Source organism: Salmo salar, chromosome ssa16, assembly GCF_905237065.1.
Source record: "Salmo salar chromosome ssa16, Ssal_v3.1, whole genome shotgun sequence".
NCBI lineage: Eukaryota > Metazoa > Chordata > Actinopteri > Salmoniformes > Salmonidae > Salmo > Salmo salar.
The window spans coordinates 24,238,162-24,251,599 of NC_059457.1; the positions used below are offsets into that span (position 1 = coordinate 24,238,162).

Genomic DNA, 13,438 nt, shown 5'->3' on the forward strand with positions numbered 1-13,438 from the left:
ATGGTTAGCAGGTGTTAATGCAAGTGTAGCGAAATGCTTGTGCTTCTAGTTCTGACCATGCAGTAATATCTAACAAGTAATATAACCTAACAATTTCACAACAACTACCTAATACACACATGTGTAAAGGAATGAATACGAATATGTACATACAAATATATAAATGAGTGATAGCCAAACGGCATAGGCAAGATGCAGTAGATGGTATAGGGTACAGTATGTACATATGAGACGAGTAAATGGGATCTGTACAAACATCATTCATTCATTCTTTACTGCTAGGCAGGACACTAAGTGATACGGGCCTCCTAAAGCCCAAAATGCAACACACAACACAGCCAAGCCACAGCACACCACAGCCATGCACTACCAAACCTCAACACCAGGGGCAGCACCTACCATACGTGCACAACTACCACACGTGCACAACTACCACACGTGCACAACTACCACACGTGCACAACTACCACACGTGCACAACTACCACACGTGCACAACTATCAGCTCCCGGTTTAAGTCCACCCTGACCACAGATCTAGCAGTGTTTCCCCTGAATGATAGAATGAGACACACCCTTAAAAAGATAGTGTACGATTTTGAAAATTAAACGCAGTGTAGCACCTATTTCTCAATGCTAGGAACACATATAGTAGTAACTTAGAGCACCCCAAGAAAACATTCCCAAATTACAAACTCTTAAATCAATTATAATATTGTAATGTTATTCTAAAAGTTGGGTTTAAGGTTCTCTCCAAATCAGCTCTAACTTCGGAAACAATCCCACAACGCCCTGCGGTCAGCGTCATACGGTGAATGAAAAACTTCTTAAAAGTGGGATAAATGTGTAAATGAGGAGTCTACTCATCAATCTGTGGGGCACATTTCTTCCTTGAGAACTTCCACGGCTATCAACAATGGAAAGAGGACTTCAGAAAGAAGTTGCTTCTCAAAGTGGATGCTGTCCCTACAATTAACTTCTTATGGATGGTGGCAGTATTGAGTCACTTGGATGACTGACGTGCCCAGAGTAAACTGCCTCCTACTCACTCCCAGAAACTAAGATATGCATATTATTAGTAGATTTGGATAGAAAACACTCTGAAGTTTCTAAAACTGTTTGAATGATGTCTGTGAGTATAACAGAACTCATATGGCAGGCAGAAACCTGAGAAAAAAATCCAACCAGGAAGTGATTTGTAGTTCTTCTATCTAATCCCTGTTCAAACCACAGTGTTCGTGGGGTCATTTTGCACTTCCTAAGGCTTCCATTGGCTGTAAACAGCCTTTAGAAACTTGTTTCATGCATCTCCTGTTACTGGGCAGAGAATAGGAGCTCAGTCTATCAGTGGACTGCCTGGGAGCAGTGAGTTGTTTACTGCGCACTCACGCTAGCGCGCCGCTCATTCTTTTTCTTCTGTAATGAATACACTATTGTCCGGTTGGAATATTATCAATGTTTTATTTTAAAAAGACCCTAAGGATTGATTGTAAACATCGTTAGACATGTTTCTACGAACGGTAATGGAACTATTTCACTTTTTGTCCCTTATTTTACGCTCACGCGTTATGCCTTTGGATAGTGATCTGTACGCACGAACAAAACGGAGGTATTTGGACATAAATATGGAGTATTTCAAACAAAAAAAAACATTTCTTGTGGAAGTAGGAGCCCTGGTAGTGCATTCCGACCAAGATCAGCAAAGGTAAGGGAATATTTATAATACTAATTCTGAGTTTAGTTGACTCCAGAACTTTGCTGGTATCTGTATAGCTTGCTTTGATGGTTGAGCTCTGTACTCAGAATATTGACAAATGTGCTTTCGCCGAAAAGCTATTTTTAAAATCTGACACAGCGGTTGCATTAAGGAGTAGTATATCTATAATTCTTTCAATAACTTGTACATTTTATCAACGTTTATGATGAGTATTTTCGTAAATTGATGTGCTCATTCACCGGAGGTTTTGGTGGGAATACATTTTCTGAACATCACACGCCAATGTAAAATGGGGTTTATGGATATAAATATGAACTTTATCGAACAAAACATACATGTATTTTGTAACATTGAGTCCTGGGAGTGTCATCTGATGAAGATCATCAAAGGTTAGTAATTGATTTTAGCTGACTTTCTGGTTTTTGTGATGCCTTTGCTTGCTTGGAAAATGGCTGTGTGGTTTTTCTTGTTTAGGTGCTGTCCTAACATAATCTAATGTTTTGCTTTCGCCGTAAAGCCTTTTTGAAATCGGACACTGTGGTTAGATTAAGGAGAATCTATATCTTTAAAATGGTGTATAATACTTGTATGTTTGAGAAATTTTAATTATGAGATTGTTGATGTTTTGAATTTGCCGCCGTGCACTTTCACTGGCTGTCGTCATATCGATCCTGCTAACGGGATTCAAGCCATAACAGGTTTTAACGTGACTTCTAAAGCATCTCAAACAGCCAGCAGCAGCACCAGCAGAGACTGCAAGCATTATCACTGGCATGGAAGTGAACCAGGTAAGTGAAAAAGCTAGCTAGCTTGCTACCTCTATGCTAACGTTAGCTAGTTATAGAGCTACTGCATTTAGCTCATGTCTTCCATCTAAATAACACTTATAAAACAAACCAAATGTAAATGTCTGCCAGCTGTTGGTAGCCAACTGCTGATGCTGTCATATATTTTTATTCTAACCTTTATTTAACTAGGCAAGTCAGTTAAGAACAAAATCTGTCGTTCCGCCCTTTTTCAAGATTTTTTACCTTGTCGGCTCATGGATTCGATCCAGCAACCTTTCGGTTACTGGCCCAACGCTCTAACCACTAGGCTACCTGCCGCCCCATAGATAGTACAAGCCTATGGGAAAGAGTAGATTTCAAGGTGTTTCTGGGGGCTGCGAGATGCGGTAATTCGGTCGTTCTGTGGCTGTTTTTTTATATAGCCTGCCAAGTGCGGGCTAAACTGAAATGTGACTCTTTGGCCATGAATCCGTTTGCGGATCAGGTGGCATTTCGAAGAAGCCACAGGGCCATGCTTTCTTTGGCGGGGTGAATTGTGGATTTTGGTCTGTGGAAAAGTGGATTTTTGGATCTTACGATCAATTTGGTCACAGTTGATTCTTGTTGAAAAGGCAGCAGATAACGTTAGCTTGCTATAGCTAGCTATCCTCCACCATTTCTGAACAGATTAACCTGTTAGGGCTAGGGGGCAGTATTGACACGGCTGGATAAAACAACATACCCGATTTAATCTGGTTACCACTCCTACCCAGTAACTAGAATATGCATATACTTATTACATATGGATAGAAAACACCCTAAATTTTCTAAAACTGTTTGAATGGTGTCTGTGAGTATAACAGAACTCATTTGGCAGGCAAAACCCTGAGACATTTTCTGACAGGAAGTGGATACCTGATGTGTTGTATTGCCTTTAAACCTATCCCATTGAAAAACACAGGGGCTGAGGAATATTTTGGCACTTCCTATTGCTTCCACTAGATGTCACCAGCCTTTACAAAGTGTTTTGACTCTTCTGGAGGGAGATCTGACCGAACAAGAGCCATGGAACGATGATGTCCCATTAGACACCTGGCGCGCGAGTTCATGTTGGGTACCCTCGTTCCAATACGTTATAAAAGAGTATGCATTCGTCCACCTTGAATATTATTCATGTTCTGGTTAAAAAGGCCCTAATGATTTATGCTATACAACGTTTGACATGTTTGAACGAACGTAAATATATTTTTTCCCCTCGTTCATGACGAGAAGTCCGGCTGGCTTAGATCATGTGCTAACAAGACGGAGATTTTTGGACATAAATGATGAGCTTTTTTGAACAAAACTACATTCGTTATGGACCTGTGATACCTGGAAGTGACATCTGATGAAGAGAATCAAAGGTAATGGATTATTTACATAGTATTTTCGATTTTAGATCTCCCCAACATGACGTCTAGTCTGTATCGCAACGCGTATTTTTCTGGGCGCAGTGCTCAGATTATTGCAAAGTGTGATTTCCCAGTAAGGTTATTTTTAAATCTGGCAAGTTGATTGCGTTCAAGAGATGTAAATCTATAATTCTTTAAATGACAATATAATATTTTACCAATGTTTTCTAATTTTAATTATTTAATTTGTGACGCTGACTTGACTGCCGGTTATTGGAGGGAAACGATTTCCTCAACATCAATGCCATAGTAAAACGCTGTTTTTGGATATAAATATGAACTTGATAGAACTAAAAATGCATGCATTGTCTAACATAATGTCCTAGGAGTGTCATCTGATGGAGATTGTAAAAGGTTAGTGCATCATTTTAGCTGGTTTTATGGTTTTGGTGACCCTGTCTTTGAATTGACAAAACATTACACACAACTCTTGTAAATGTACTGTCCTAACATACTCTAAATTTATGCTTTCGCCGTAAAACCTTTTTGAAATCGTAAAACGTGGTTAGATTAAGGAGATGTTTATCTTTCAAAGGGTGTAAAATAGTTGTATGTTTGAAAAATTTGAATTTTGACATTTATTTGGATTCAAATTTGCCGCTCTTGAAATGCACCTGCTGTTGATGGAGTGCACCACGGGTGGCACGCTAGCGTCCCACCTAGCCCATAGAGGTTAATGGCTATTTTTTTCTAGCTGGCAAAATAAGCGAGCTAGATTTTGTTTGTGTACTGCCATATGTTGATAAAATAGCTAAGTTTGACACTGGTATGGGCTAGAAAATATCCTAAATCTCGCTAGTTAAACGCAAGCTGAAACTGGGGAGAGAGAGAATTCACTTTGTCACTTTTAGGGGTGTGAATACTTAAAAAGACTAGATATTTCTATTTAATTTTCAATAAATGTATTAACATTTCTTAAAACATGTTTTCACTTTGTCATTATGGGGTATTGTGTGTGAATGGGTGAGAAAAAAACATTTAATCAATTTTGAATTCAGGCTATAACACAACATGTGGAATAAGTCAAAGAGAATGAATACTTTCTGAAGACGCTGTAAATATCAGATGAGGTCCATTATTTGCTACCTTATGCAGAGTCATGCCCCCGAATCCCCACCAGAGAGGATACCTGACGTGACACTTTCCTGACGTGATGATCCACTGTTGTGCAGCGTAAGAGATGTGATCAAGTTACATTTGAAATTCACTATTGTTTGCCAGCTAAATATCTTATAACTTTAACTATCTTCAGCTCAGGGCTCCAGCTATGCATTTGCTCACTTGCTAGCTGGTGGCTAGCTAGCAAGATCTCTCTTCTTGTATTTTAGCCCAGAATTTCAAGTGTAACTTGATCACCTGTTGGTAACAGTAAAGACAACCAATCCCCTCCTGGTTCAAGAGCCCTGCTGTCTAATATTTGTTTCTGCAGCAAACCATTTGAGATAGTTGTACAACTTTATGAACTGGGGTGTCTGTCCTTGCATTAGTTTATGTTCGCTTGCGCTTCTTAGCATTTAGCTAGCATCTGCTATGGGAATTCACTAGTACTTTGTTAGCGTTATTATTCTTATTTATTTTTACTTTTGGAAAAAAATAGCACCCCCTTCTGTGCACTACCAGTAATACCGTAAACCCCAGTTTGGTACAGGAATAGTATTTAGGTATGAAAACCTGGATACCGCCCAACCCTAATTAACTCAGGCTGACTAACACACTGATCCCACTATGTGTGACACACCCCTCTAGCCCTTTATTGATCCTTTATTGATCATACGGATGATCCAATTGATGATCCCATTGGGTGAGTGGGTCATGTCATAAACATGATCGAACTAGCCTGGAAACTACAGTGCAACATGTAATACAACATATGTTTTCCTACAGCCAGGACAGTGCGTTCTTGTGGAACTCACCGGGGTTGTGTATGCGGTCAAGCAGCTTGACCGAGCGGGTGCTGACCACGCCCCCGACGTGAACCAAGAAGCCAGGGGGGAAACAGGTCAACGTGAAGATGGGGAACTCCTGAAAAGATACAAATAGGGTCAGTTACAGTAAAAGTCAGGTTAGGAGTCAGGGTTCAAACCTGTCTCCGGGACATCTGGTTACAAGGGAAACAGAATTAAGGATTGGCATGCTCAACCCTGTCTTCTTCAAGCAATAACATGCAGGGTTGTAAGGGCATAAGATAGAAGAGAAAAACCCATACTGACTTAAAGTAGTCTCTGCCCACACATATATACAGTGCCTTCGGAAATATTCAGACCCCTTCACTTTTTCACATTTTGTTAGGTTACTCTAAAATTAATTATAGTTTTTTTCCTCATCAATCTACACACAATACCCAAAAATGACAAAGCAAAAACAGGTTTTTAGGTGAACAAGAACCGGATGGTCACTCTGACAGAACTCCAGAGTTCCTCTGTGGAGATGGGAGAACCTTCCAGAAGGACAACCATCTCTGCAGCACTCCACCAAACACGCATTTATGGTAGAGTGGCCAGACGGAAGCCACTCCTCAGTAAAAGGCACGACAGCCCGCTTGGAGTTTGCCAAAAGACATCTAAAGGACTCTCAATGGGAGAAACTCCCAAATACAGGTGTGCCAAGCTTGTAGTGTCATACCCAAGAAGACTTGAGGTTGAAATCGCTGCCAAAGGTGCTTCAACAAAGTACTGAGTAAAGGTTCTGAATACTTATGTAAATATAAATATTTTTTCATACGTTTGCCAGAAAATCTAAAAACCAGTTTTTGCTTCGTCATTATGGGGTAAATGTGTGTAGATTGATGAAGTAAAAAATAATATATTTCAGAATAAGGCTGTAACGTAACAAAATGTGGAAAAAGTCAAGGTGTCTGAATACTTTCCGAATGCACTGTAAGGAGAGGAAACCACTGTAAACTGTTGAGAAGCAGCCCAACTAAAGACTAAAACCCCTGAGCAGAACTCAGGCAGGAAAGAGAGGTTAGATAGAAGCATCCAGAAAAAACACTGTGTGTGTGTGTCATACCCTGGTGTTTACAAATATACCAGAGGATGAGGCTCCCTGAGAGAAGGAGTGGTCAAGAAGATGGAGAGACGCAACATTATTCACTCTAACATAATCATACTTCACCCTCACAAACTCTTCACAATTCACCCTTTCACACAGCTAAATGCAGTGCGGTGTGTGTCCGGTGTGTGTGCTTACCCTCTGCTCCAGAGCTGATTGGGTATGTTGTCTGAGGAGGGTCTTCAGAGGCCCAGCCTCTTTTCCAACGCTGCCCCCACTCCCCATCCCTGATACGACGAGAGAACAACACTTCACCAATCACGTCGCTTCATCACAGAAAGCTGCCATTCATCGACAACCACAAGTATGTAAGTAGCCTTGCACGAGCCTTAGCTTGTGCGAGCTGGAACACCTCGACAACCATGCAAATCCCAGATTAATAGTGTCCCTTAGACTACTAAGCTAATATCTACATAGCATGTATCATACATCTTTGTTAATGACAACATTCCCATAAATCTACCTGTGAGGATAGAGAAAGTTCACATAGCTGCTTTATTATCCCCTCTGTACACTACTGCATACTACACCACCATAGAGACTTACAAATGGGAGTGATTGTGGGGGGGCTGGACATGCCTTAAACCACACATTGGGGTAGAGAAACATGGGCAGGGGGTCACTCCAGGGCAGTTAGTATCGGGGCCAGAGATCAGCAGGGATGGACATTTCACCCAAGGTTAAGTGGGGTAAAGTTTGAGAGAAGCACATTTATGGCTGTTAGAGGTTGTAGATGCAGTTTGTAAAAGGTGTTTTAGTGCTTCATGACTTCTGAACTCTGTGCCCTACCAGAGACTATAATAAAGGCTATTTAAGTGTAACAAGTGTTAAAAGCGGTGTTGTTGGGCTTCATGGCTCCTGCAGTCTGTTATAGTGTTAAAGACAGTTATAGACCTTCATGACCGTCCTACCGGAGGCCGCCAGCATCAGCTCTTCACTGAATGATACAGTCTTTCTCAACACAGACCCCTCTGATTGGACAGAGGGGAGAGGGGGTGGGGTGTAGGCTCTGAGGGCAGACCCAATGCTGCACAGGATTAGCCCAGAGGGAGGAAGGGACGGGGAATCGAAGGAGAGGGTGGGGGAACTGGGACAGAGGAAGACCCCAGGACGAGACACAAACCTCTCTGCAGAGAAAGAGGTGAAGAGAGAGAGGGGGGGAGGAGAGGAGGGGAGAGAGAAAGAGGCAGGAGGTAGGGAGACAGAAAACAAGGAGAAAACAAGAAACAGCAAGAAAAGCAGAAAAGAAAGACAGTGGAGGAGAGTCACATGATTTTAAATCTGACAGGGAAAAAAAGGAAGGGAAATAAAACTCCTTTAGGAAGAAGGGAGTTGAGGAAGTGAGGGGATCATAGGGTGTATTTCCACCAGTAGGGGGAGCCATGTCCTGTCCTAGGGGAAGTGCGGGTTATTATGTGGTGAACACCAGAACTCCATGGTCAACAGCTGTTGTCAGTGTGATTCTAACAAAATGACTTGAAATAAATCAATAAAACAATGAACTGGGATAGCAAAATAAACAACACAGCGAGTTTCTGAGTGGGGATGAGGAAAGGTGCAGAGGGAAGGAGAGGGTGGTGAGGTCTTACCAATCCTGGGCGTCAGACTGAGGTCTGTGTCTGAGGAGGAGGACTGGCGACTGCATGGCTTGGATGGAGAGAAGGGAGGAGAGGAGGAAGGAAGGGTTCTGAGAGGCGTGGGGGGGCCGGAGAGGGGATGGGGGGGGTCCTCACTGAACACGGGCCTGCCAGGAGAACACACACACCCATCAGTCAGTGTGGGTGTGGTGTGGAAAGATGCTTTGCTGATAGATGTATGTGAAGTGTGTGGAGTGCAAATTACTTGGCCGCGGAACAGAAAGCCAAGCACATGAAGCGTAAGCACAGTGTTTCCCTTGGATTAATTTAGCAGCAAGGGGGCCACCGCTGCTAAAGCATTGCCGCCACTCCAAAACATCTGACTAAAATAGGTGCTTCAACAAAGTACTAAGTAAAGGGTCTGAATTAGAGGTCAACCGATTAAATCGGCCGATTTAATCAGGGCCGATAACAAAAATCGGTAATCGGCATTTTTGAACGCCGATTATGGCCGATTACATTGCGCTTCATGAGGAGACTGCGTGGCAGACTGACCACCTGTTACGCGAGTGCAGCAAGGAGCCAAGGTAAGTTGCTAGCTAGCGTTAAACTTATAAAAAAAACTATCAATCTTAACATAATCACTAGTTAACTACACATAGTTGATGATATCACTAGTTTAACTAGATTGTCCTGCGTGGCATATAATTTATCATCGAATCACAGCCTACTTCGCCAAACGGGTGATGATTTAACAAGCACATTCGCGAAAAAAGCACTGTCGTTGCACCAATGTGTACCTAACCATAAACATCAATGCGTTTCTTAAAATCAATACACAAGTACATTTTTTTAAACCTGCATATTTAATTAATATTGCCTGCTAACATGAATTTATTTTAACTAGGGAAATTGTGTCACTTCTCTTGCATTCCGTGCAAGCAGAGTATATGCAGCAGTTTGGGCCGCCTGGCTCGATGCAAACTGTGTGAAGACCATTTCTTCCTAACAAAGACCGTAATTAATTTGCCTGAATTTTACATAATTATGACATAACATTGAAGGTTGTGCAATGTAAAAGCAATATTTAGACTTAGGGTTGCCGCCTATTCGATAAAATACGGAACGGTTCCGTATTTCACTGAAAGAATAAATGTTTTGTTCTCGAAATGATAGTTTCCGGATTTGACCATATTAATGACCTAAGGCTCGTATTTCTGTGTTTATTATAATCGAATTAAGTCTATGATTTGATAGAGCAGTCTGAGTGGTGGTAGGCAGCAGCAGCACGCTCGTAAGCATTCTTTCAAACACCACTTTCCTGCGTTCGCTGTGCTTCAAGCATTGTGCTATTTATGACTTCAAGCCTATCAACTCCCAAGATTAGGCTGGCAATACTATAGTGCCTATAAGAAAATCCAATAGTCAAAAGGTATATGAAATACAAATGGTAGAGAGAGAAATAGTCCTATAATTAGTACAACCTAAAACTTCTTCACTGGGAATATTCTAGACTCATGTTAAAAGGAACCACCAGCTTTCATGTTCTGAGCAAGGAACTTAAACGTTAGATTTTTTACATGGCACATATTGCACTTTTACTTTCTTCTCCAACACTGTGTTTTTGCATTATTTTAACCAAATTGAACATGTTTCATTATTTATTCGAGACTAAATTGATTTTATTTACATATTATATTAGGTTAAAATAAAAGTGTTCATTGTTCATTCAGTATTGTTGTAATTGTCATCATTACAAATAAAAGAAAAAATATATATATAAAAAACCAAAACATTTTTTTAAGTAAAAATAAAAGTAAAAAAATAATTAATACATTTAAAAAAAAAATTGGTCGATTAATCGGTATCAGCTGTTTTTGGTCCTCGAAATATTGGTATCTGCGTTGAAAAACATTAAAATCGGTCAACCTCTAGTCTGAATACTTATGCAAATGTGATATTTCAGTAAAACGTTTCAAAAATATATATATATGTTTTTGCTTAGCCATTATGGAGTATTATGTGTAGATTGATGGGGGCGAAAACTATTTAAATCAATTTTAAAATAAAGCTGTAACGTAACAAAATATGGAAAGAGTCAAGGGGTCTGAATAGTTTCCAAATGCACTGTATATATAGTACCAGTCCAAAGTTTAGACACACCTACTCAATTAAGGGTTTTTCTTAATTTGGACTATTTCTACATTGTATAACACTAATGAAGACATCAAAACCATGAAATAACATATATGGAATCATGTAGTACCCAAAAAAGTGTTAAACAAATCAAAATATATTTTGAATTTGAGATTCTTCAAAGTAGCCATCCTTTGCCTCGATGACAGCTTTGAACACTTGGCATTCCCTCAACCAGCCTCATGAGGTAGTCACCTGGAATGCATTTCAATTAAACAGGTGTGCCTTCTTAAAAGTTAATTTGTGGAATTTCTTTCCTTCTTAATACGTTTGAGACAATCAATTTTGTTGTGACAAGGTAGGGTTGGTATACAGAAAGCCAGCACTATTTGGTAAAAGACCAAGTCCATATGAGGTCAAGAACTGCTCAAATAAGCAAAGTGAAACGACAGTCCATTATTACTTTAAGACCTGGTCAGTCAACATGGAAAATGTCAGGAACTTCAATAGTTTCTTCAAGTGCAGTCGCAAAAACCCTCAAGCTCTGCACAGTAAAGAACCAGAGTTACCTCTGCTGCAGAGGATTAGTTCATTAACGTTACCAGCCTCATAAATTGCAGACAAAAAAAACGCTTCAGAGTTCAAGTGACAGACAGATCTAAACATCAACTGTTTTGAGGAAATTGCATGAAATGAGGCCTTCGTCCTCTCACTAAACTGCGTTTATTTTCAGAAAACTTAACATCTGTAAATATTTGTATGAACATAACAAGATTCAACAACTGAGACATAAACTGAACAAGTTTCACAGACATGTGACTAACAGAAATTGAATAATGTGTCCCTGAACAAAGGGGGGGGGTCAAAATCAAAAGTAAGAGTCAATGCAGCTGGAGGCCACACCAGATACTAAGTACTGCAGTGCATCTCCTCCTCATGGACTGCACCAGATTTGCCAATTCTTGCTGTGAGATGTTACCCCACTCTTCCACCAAGGCACCTGCAAGTTCCCGGACATTTCTGGGGGGAATGGCCCTAGCCCTCACCCAATCCAACAGGTCCCAGACGTGCTCAACGGAATTGAGATCCGGGCACTTCACTGGTCATGGCAGAACACTGACATTCCTATCTTGCAGGAAATCACGCACAGAACGAGCAGTATGGCTGGTGGCATTGTCATGCTGGAGGGTCATGTCAGGATGAGCCTGCAGGAAGGGTAGCACATGAGGGAGGAGGATGTCTTCCCTGTAACGCAGAGCATTGAGATTGCCTGCAATGACAACAAGCTCAGTCCGATGATGCTGTGACACAACGCTCATTCCTTCTACGATAAACGCAAATCCGACCATCACCCCTGATGAGACAAAACCGCAACTCGTAAGTGAAGAGCACTTTTTGCCAGTCCTGTCTGGCGTAGCGACGGTGAGTTTGTGCCCATAGGCGACGTTGTTGCCGGTGATGTCTGGTGAGGAGCTGCCTTACAACAGGCCTACAAGCCCTCAGTCCTGCCTCTCTCAGCCTATTGCGGACAGTCTGAGCACTGATGGAGGGATTGTGCGTTCCTGGTTTAACTTGGGCAGTTGTTGTTGCCATCCTGTACCTGTCCTCCAGATGTGATGTTCAGATATACCGATCCTGTGCAGGTGTTGTTACACGTGGTCTTCCACTGCGAGGACGATCAGCTGTCCGTCCTGTCTCCCTGTAGCGCAGTCTTAGGCGTCTCACAGTACGGACATTGCAATTTATTGCCCTGGCCACATCTGCAGTCCTCATGCCTCCTTGCAGCATGCCTAAGGCACGTTCACGCAGCTGAGCAGGTACCCTGGGCATCTTTCCTTTGGTGTTTTTCAGAGTCAGTAGAAAGGCCTCTTTAGTGTCCTAAGTTTTCCTAACTGTGACCTTAATTGCCTACTGTCTGTAAGCTGTGTGTCTTAACGACCGTTCCACAGGTGCATGTTCATTAATTGTTTATGGTTCATTGAACAAGCATGGGAAACAGTGTTTAAACCTTTTACAATTAAGATCTGTGAAGTTATTTGGATTTTTACGAATCATCTTTGAAAGACATGGTCCTGAAAAAGTGGCGTTTCTTTTTTTGCTGAGTTTACTAAAAGGACACCAATAATAAGAAGACACTGGCTTGGGCCAAGAAACACGAGCAATATGGACATGAGACCAGTGGAAATCTGTCCTTTGGTCCGAAAAATCTCAAATTTGGACTTTGGGTTCCAACCGCCGTGACTTGGTGAGACAGAGTAGGTGAACGGAAGATCTCTGCATGTGTGTTTCCCACAGTAACGCATGGGGGGAGGAGGTGTGATGGTGCTTTGCTGGTGACACGGTCTGTGATTTATTTAGAATTCAAGGCACACTTAACCTGCATGGCTACAACAGCATTCTGCAGCGATACGCCATCCCATCTGGTTTGCGCTTAGTGGGACTATCACTTGTTTTCAACAGGACAATGACCCAACACACCTCCGGGCTGTATAAGGGAAATTTGACCAAGAAGGAGAGTGATGGAGTGCTGCATCAGATGACCTGGCCTCCACAATCACCCGACCTCAACCCAATTGAGATGGGTTTGGATGAGTTGGAATGAGTGACAAGGGAAAACATGTGGGAACTCCTTCAAGACTGTGGGAAAAGCATTCCAGGTGAAGCTGGTTGAAAGAATGCCAAGTGTGTGAACATTTTTGTTATTTTTTTTATTTAACCTTTATTTAACCTAGACAAGTCAA

The 13,438-nt window shown here is 41.5% G+C and overlaps 1 protein-coding gene across 11 annotated transcripts in view; it reads right to left on the bottom strand.

Moving 5' to 3' along the window:
• Positions 1 to 13,438, bottom strand: part of c2cd5 (C2 calcium dependent domain containing 5) — a 63,237-nt gene that overhangs the window by 30,665 nt on the left and 19,134 nt on the right. For 8 of the 11 annotated variants that reach the window (XM_014148467.2, XM_045697075.1, XM_045697072.1 and 5 more), the window contains exons 8-11: positions 8,574 to 8,728; positions 7,896 to 8,111; positions 7,123 to 7,211; positions 5,847 to 5,955 (exon numbers count right to left, since the gene is read on the bottom strand). In XM_014148467.2, the coding sequence (XP_014003942.1) occupies positions 5,847 to 5,955; positions 7,123 to 7,211; positions 7,896 to 8,111; positions 8,574 to 8,728 (569 nt within the window). The remainder of the gene's footprint in view (positions 1 to 5,846; positions 5,956 to 7,122; positions 7,212 to 7,895; positions 8,112 to 8,573; positions 8,729 to 13,438) is intronic. The other 3 variants (XM_014148476.2, XM_014148474.2, XM_045697078.1) reach the window with 1 other exon arrangement.